Here is a 7,427-nt window from a genome sequence, read left to right on the forward strand (position 1 = left end):
CCTTTACCCTGTGTGAGAGGTGAAGCAGTGTTTTCTCTGTGGTTCCATGTTGCAGTCTGTCTCGTCTGCTGTAACACAGACCCTTGTTCCCGCAGATTTGCAGTGTGAAGAAAGAACAGAGATGGGGGCTGTTTTAATGTTACAGGGAAGGTCTGAAGGCTCCAAGCCATGATCCTGGAGCCAGACTCTCGTGAAATCCCCATCTAAAGTTCAAGATGAACCCCTGGAGATCATCCTTTCTGAGTGCTGAGCTGCTATTCTTTGCAGGTGGGTGACAGAGAGGTGTTGACTCCAGCCACACTGGTCATACGATGCCAGCAAAATCCAGTGCCACTGGGTTGGGTTCAGACTGACTGAGACATGGAAAAGCATCTCTCAAAGGTGTTGAATATTATAGGATATTGACTGCAGCATACTGGACATCATCCATCCTTATCAGTGTTTTTTATGGCATTATTTCCATACCCAGTGGAAATTTCTGGATTCATTGTTAATTTTCCCTGTTCTACCTGGGTTCATCTCACGCTCGTTGTTTTTCATTCACTTGATGACAGTCCTATCACCGTATGTTAATATTAATGGTTCATAATGCAAGCGTGTCCGATATTTGGGTGGTCAGTTCTGGTGTTCAGTGAGATTGCATTCACGTGCACATAAAAGTTGGAAATCTCCTGAAATGCTGAACAGGAAACTGGATATCACTGTAAAAGGACTTCTGAAAAAAAAAAAAAAAAAAAAAAAAAAAAAAAAAATCCACATTGGCTAAAAAAAGAAGTCAGCCAGTGGTTCATTTCTATTAGATTCTGAGGATGAGGGTCTCTAAAATAAATCCTAAATTACCATAATAATTTGATGCCTTCATGAAAAGCGTATAGCAAGCTACAGGTGACTTAATTTCACAAAGCAAGGTTTCCCTTGCAGGCCTGTTTATTTCCGAAGGACTTTGTTAAGAAAGAGCTGAACAGGCTGTCTTGGAGCCAGAAGGGGATATATTTTGTGGTCAGAGTGTACAGAAGTTATCAAACACATTTCTTTGAGAGCCGGAGGAATAAACATGAGGCTTATTGTCTTTATTTTAATTCTTGAGGAGAATTAAAATTGTTTTTGCAGCGACAGCCACAGGACTGCTCATTAAGCCCCGAGAGGGAAGTGTCGCTGGAGGAACGTGGATTACTATTACCCTGGACGGTGAGTTTTTTATAAAGCACATGTCAAAGTAACAGAGAATCGGCTCCATTCAGATTTGTGACAAACCCCAAGCAACAAATACCTTCCAGGGACAAGGAGGAAATGTGCAATTTAATGCAAATTGAGAAACCACTGATGTCATTTAAAGTGAGCCTGTGGGCTGGGAACCACCTGTGAAGATTGTGAGCGAAGAGAAGGTTGGTTGTAAACCTTCTTCGTTTGTAGTTGTGTTTGATTATGCTATGAAAGTCAAGCTGGCTAGTTTATGATTAGGTAAAGCTTGACTTTCTGACGATTAAAAGTCTTTGATCCTTTGGACAGCTTCTTCTAAAGAAACGGGCTAAGCAGATCCGCCTTACAGCACAGGCCAACTTGAGTTCCTGTTAGCAAAACTACGCAAGACATCAGAAACTGTTAAGACCATGTCAAACTAGTAATTTTGCAGAGGCTTTAAGTATCTGTGGGCATGTGTCTTTTCCAGCGTAGATGGCTAAGGCCATTCAAACTCCCAATAACTGTCAATCTCTGCAGTAGTATTTTATCTCTCCCACATATATTCTGTATTGGAGGAAAAAAAATAACCCATACAGTTGCATGGTGGGATGAACTTGATCTTAATACGTGTACTGGTTTGGGCTGGGAGAGCGTTAAATTTCTCTGTAGTAGCTTGTACGGTGCTATGTTTTGCATTTGTGCTGAAATAAGTGTTGGTAACACACAGATGTTTTAGTTCTGAGCGGTGCTTCCACAGAGTCTAGGTCTTTTCTGCTCCTCACCCCACCCCACTAGAGAGTGAGTTGGAGGTGCACAAAAGTTTGGGAGGGGGCACAGCTGGGACAGCTGACCCTAACTGGCCAGAGGGATGTTCCATACCATATGGTGTCATGCTCAGCAATAAAATTAAGGGAGAAGTTGAGGGGTTGGGGCTGCTGCTCAGGGACTAGCTGGGCATTGGTTGGTTGATGGTGACCAATTGTTTTAATTTGAATCACTTGTCTTTCTTGGGTTTTATTTTCCTCTTTGTTGGGTTTTTTTCCTCTTCCTTACAAGTTGTTGTTGTTTTATTTAATTATTAAACTTTTTATTTCAGCCTATGATTTTCTAACTTTTACAGTTCTGATTCTCTCCCCTCATCCCACAGAGTGGGGAGTGAGTGAGCAGCTGTGTGGTGCTTTGTCACCAGCTGGAGTTAAACCATGACAATATGAAATCACACAAACACGGTTTTAAAAAGTCTGATGAAGGGCTGTAAGCATTGCTCCTAAAGAGAAGCTGGGTTTTACATTTCAAAAATGTTTGTCATGCGTGACTGAAGTGAGTGATCCTGTCCTCACAGAGCTCTTTTGATTGACTCTGATTACTTAGGCTCAGCATCCCACCAGCTGGAAAGTGTCTCCTCAGCCAGTGCATCCCAGTTGGAGGTGTCCCTGGTGCACCCAGGCCTGCCCAGGTTGCCATGTGATGTCTCTCCTCTGTATTTTGACTTAGCCACTATAAGATGCAGAACAAGGTATGGTCCATGACTATAGTGTGGGGAGACCTCGCCTTTTGTCTGTTAGGATCCTCATTTTCTTTCCATGTCTGTACAGGCAGTTTGGGTGTTGGAGGAACTCCTGTGGCTGCTACTGTGATTGCCCCTGAGCACCTCCTAAGCTGTGTTGCATTTATTCTTGTTTCAACCTAATGAAGCACTAGGCTACTCAGCGTGAGAGTCAGAGTGAGGCTTCCTGGAGTGGCTAGACTTAGATCTTCAAAGATTTGTAGACATCTAATTCTTAGATGCAAAACTCACAAGCAAATCCTGAGAGGGATTTGGTGTCCAAGATCATGAGCAGAGCAGAAAACCAATATGGTTTCAAGGACCAGATGGGCAATCTAAGTTCCCTGTTTTCTATCCTGTTTTAACTTTAAAGAAGGTTGTTTGGCTGGAAGACTAAGGGGTGTCTTAGGAGGCTCTAAGAGTGACCCTAATGGGGCTCTTCCATCTCTTGCTGTTATGATTTGGCTGGGAGTTAATTCTGCTGAATGCTCTGTTGAGAAACTGTGTGCATTAAGGATGCAGCATTAATTTAAAAACTAGGATCAAGATGCCCTGTAGATCCAGGCAGCCCTGGGTTATTTTAGTACTAATGAATAACAATTACTGTCTGAGCATGTCTAATGAGCATTTCTGTGTTTTGCATTAACGTACGATTTGGATAGAGTTCTGATGTAGTCCTATCGCTATTACTTAACTGTAATTTCTTGTTGTGTCTCCACATCTCTTTTAAATTGTTTTACAGTTTGGGTTCATACACGTGACATTTAGGTTCACAGTGTAAATTTGCTTTGCCTGGTTGAAGTCTCAGTAGACCTGCTAAGAATGGAGACCGCATGAAGGACCTGGCATTTCCTAAAAAATAAATTCATTCTGTATAAAAATAATATATTTCTTCCACTAGGCCTTCACCCCAGGAAGGTTTGTACTATGTGGAGGTGATCTTTAAAGGACACGTGATTAACAACCTGACTAAGGTGGAGAGAGAAAACTCTACTTTCAAGGTAACAACGAAGCAACTATAGAAGTGATGTTAAAGAACTCAAGGTATTGAAAGGAGTCAAACTTCAGACATAGTATCACAGGAAATATGTTGAAATATAATCTGTAATGTACTGTGCATCTGACGGTATGTCAGAGCAAGAAGTTAGGATGCTCTTTCCATTCCTTCAGAGGGGCATCGAGGTACTTATCAGTTTGGCACTGGATAGACTAGGTGACCCAAGAGGTCCTTCTGAATCAAAAATCTGGATCCAAATTTACCTGTCTCCGCACTTAAGCCACACAGTCAGAAGACCATATTGTGTCAGAGACCCTATGCTCTCTTCTGGTGTTACCCTGCAAGCTGCAGGGTGGCAGCTAACAGTCTGCACTGAGATGTAACCATGGACAAGAACGCTCCCATGGGCAGAGCTGGTTCCAGGAAGGGATGTCCCTTCAGCTCTAGGACATCTCTCCACACCTGTGATGAGCAGGATTTGGAAAGCTCAAACCTCAGTCGTGATGTCTATATCTGTTGCTCAGCTATTTGGAGAGCTTGCTACCAATGTTTTCCCTTTGGCTCTCAGTATCAGAGCACGTTGTCTCAGGAGCTTGTGGGGTATGGTGGTACGAGACCAGCTAATGGTGATGGTGTCAATATCTCTTGCAGAGCAGAATCCTTACCCATGGCTGTGTGCTTCGGGATGAGGCCTGATGTGTTTGAAAGTCATGTCCCACCTCTGTGCTAACTTTTGAGTATCAAGCAAGAAAGCCCAGGCTTTTCAGTAAATTGCACATTAAAGCCGAAGAGTCATTGGGAGGTTCAGCTAGCTTAGAGAGCTGATGAAAAATCACCAGGGGATGCTGTTAATGAGGCACATTCCAAGCTAAATAAAACACAATGTGTCTCTTTGTTTTGGGACTGGGACCTGGGAGCTATGCGTATTAAAAATTAATTTTGCCTCCACATTAGATTGAAAAAGCCTGCTGCGGGCAGCAACAAGTCTGAACAGCTCAGAAGACTTGTGTCAGCTAGTGGCCCTAGATTTCATGCCGGTTTTGGCTTCTTTCTGTGCATCAACTCCAGCCCAGGTTATGATGTGATGTTGCCTTTTCTTCTTAGACGTGGCCATCCCTGAAGGGACTTTTGTGGCTACTCATTCATATTCAACATGACCATAAGGAGGATGGAAGGAAAAGATTGAGCTTTAAAGGTGAATGGGGTTCAAGGAAAGCTCAGAAAAAGCCCCCAACATATGCAATGGTGTCTGATTTGATTCAGCAAATGAGATTTTTATGCTATTTATTGGGGTGATAGCAGCATCTGTAAATGCAAGTGAGGACAGGAGAGGGCTCAAAGAGAAGGTGGGGAAGATGAGTGTGTCCAAAAAAGGGCAACAAAGCTGGTGAAAGGTCTACAGCTCAAGTCTTACCACTCACAGCTGAGGGAACTGGGGTTTAGCCTGGAGGAAAGGAGGCTGAGGGGAGACCTCATCGCCCTCTATAACTACCTGAAAAGTGGTTGTAGAGACGTAGGGGTTGGTCTCTTCTCCCAGGTAACAAGTGGTAGGATGAAAGGAAATGGCCTCAAGTTGCACCAGGGGAGATTTAGATTGGATATTAGGAAAAATTTCTTCACTGAATGTGTTGTCAAATACTAGAACAGGCTGCCCCGGGAAGTGGTGGAGTCACCATCCTTGGAGGTATTGAAAAGATGTGTAGATGTGCTGCTTAGGGACATGGGTGGGTTTGGCAGTGTGAGGTTAATGGTTGGACATGATCTTTATGGTCTTTTTCAACATAAACAATTCTATGATTCTAGATAGCAGGTTCCAAATTATTTTATTTACTCGTATACCTGTAGTCCAGGAGCCCGCCTTCCCTTTTCATAACTCTCCTTGTGGCTTTCCCAACATATCCTGCTCTTTCTCATTGCCTGTATGTTCCCACTCACACCAGACCACAGTCTTGGCTACCTCAGCTTGTTCCAAGATGTTATGCAGCTAACCCAGCACTGGATAATACCCAGGGAGACAACTCTTATCCACAGCAGAAATCTTTGAAACACTTCCAAAGGGTTTCCACTGCCTTTTTATTTCCTTTGGTCCTGGGATCCAGATGCTTGATTTAGGCACTCTTTAGCTGCTGAAGCCGTCCATTTATTTGTCCTGTTTGGTTTGCCATCTTCCAGGGAGGGACAGGGATATTTGCAGAAAATATTAGTTCCATGTGATTTAATGGCATGTGCAGGACCATGTGTGCCTCTGGCCATTTGACAGATGAGTAGTTCTCCCACACACAATGCCATTTGAATAGGATTTGGTGTCAACCTAGGCAAAAAATGTCTAGAGTAATTTTGGTTAAAAAAAAAAAGTCTCGCAGATTTCAGTCAGCTGGAGAAAAGGGGCAAAAGGGCTCCTCTACCTGTTAAAAATACAGCCAAAACATGTGCCGGGTCAGGCATCCGTGTGTCTCATCTACTTTGGGAGGCTGATGATGACCTTCCTCTACTTGGAAAGAGTCCCTGTGTATTCCCCATCTTCTGAGAGGCTTGCTTCAAAGCACAAGCCTTCTTTGACTCTGTTTAAGTCAAAAATACTACCCCACAGTAGTTTTCCACTATTTCCTTGATTTTTCTCTCAGAGGCCAAGGTGGGTTCTTTCCCAGAGATGCCTCTGTATTACGCTGCATTAAGGTGGACCAGTATAAGCATTTTCTTTGCTACGCTGCTTTAGGATACCTGGAAAGCTTGCTAAAGGCTAGCTGAAGTATTTAACTTCTGTGATACAGAAATAGTTGAGTATATACTATTAGGAAGAAAAAATGATGCCAATAATACAAGATAAAACGGAGGTCCTAACTTCAGCTAAAGCACGGCTTAGAAATTTTGTGGTATGTTAAACTGTATCTTCTGGAACTGACTCAAGCCAGAGTGGTCGATTTGGGCCCAAAAGGATGTAAAAAGAGCAGTAAGCCATACTCTGAATGCAGAGAGTACAAGAAGGGGTTATTTGTACTTACACCCTTCTCAGAGCAGGACCGTACTTCAAACACCAAATCTGAAGCGTGAGTCTCTGAAACGCGGTTGCCAACTGTGTTCTGAGCAACGCGTAATCAGATCTTGTTGGACTGCTGCGAAAACGACTGCCGTTTAACTACAAATTTCTCTTTGCAGTTCTCTGCTGCGCAGACACCTGTGGTTTACCAAATTAGTCCTCCATCTGGCATCCCAGGTACGGGACCTTTCTTTAAGCTGGAGCCCTCTTTATTATTTGATGTTCCATACTGTCTTTCTCCTTATGAGGGATTTGTCTTGCTGGGGATTAAAATGGGCACCTCCAGAACTTAATGTACAAGCACATGTTGAACAGGAAAATGGGTTTGCACAAGGGGAGAGAGTCTGGAACACTGACTGCAAGAGAAGTGGGTAACGCACAGTGATGAGATTATTTGGTACTTAGCTTCTGCAGCCCAACTCTGCCTGAGTAGGCAAACGTTGTTCAGGGGATGGATAGGTCTAATCAGTCCCAACTCTTGAGTAATCCGACCCTATTTAGTAATAGTTTTAAGAAGAATTAGCTATTAGGTGATGGTAGGTTGGACTAGATGATCTTCAAGGTCTTTTCTAACCTTGACTATTCTGTGATGATTCTCTTTCAGAGAAGAGTGTCACTGTTTTCGGTATGAACAGTTAACTGGTGTATGGAAGACTTCCCCCCCC

General features: G+C 43.2%; 1 protein-coding gene across 1 annotated transcript in view; it reads left to right on the forward strand.

The window, feature by feature from the left end:
* Positions 1 to 215: 215 nt before the first annotated feature.
* The window catches only part of PKHD1 (PKHD1, fibrocystin/polyductin), a 265,500-nt gene continuing 258,288 nt past the window's right edge, over positions 216 to 7,427 (forward strand). The window contains exons 1-5 of the mRNA XM_026846419.1: positions 216 to 267; positions 1,111 to 1,188; positions 2,554 to 2,698; positions 3,630 to 3,729; positions 6,882 to 6,939. Coding sequence (XP_026702220.1) covers positions 216 to 267; positions 1,111 to 1,188; positions 2,554 to 2,698; positions 3,630 to 3,729; positions 6,882 to 6,939 — 433 coding nt within the window. The remainder of the gene's footprint in view (positions 268 to 1,110; positions 1,189 to 2,553; positions 2,699 to 3,629; positions 3,730 to 6,881; positions 6,940 to 7,427) is intronic.

This window comes from Athene cunicularia (assembly GCF_003259725.1).
Source record: "Athene cunicularia isolate RWA chromosome 3 unlocalized genomic scaffold, athCun1 chr3_part1, whole genome shotgun sequence".
NCBI classification, from domain to species: domain Eukaryota; kingdom Metazoa; phylum Chordata; class Aves; order Strigiformes; family Strigidae; genus Athene; species Athene cunicularia.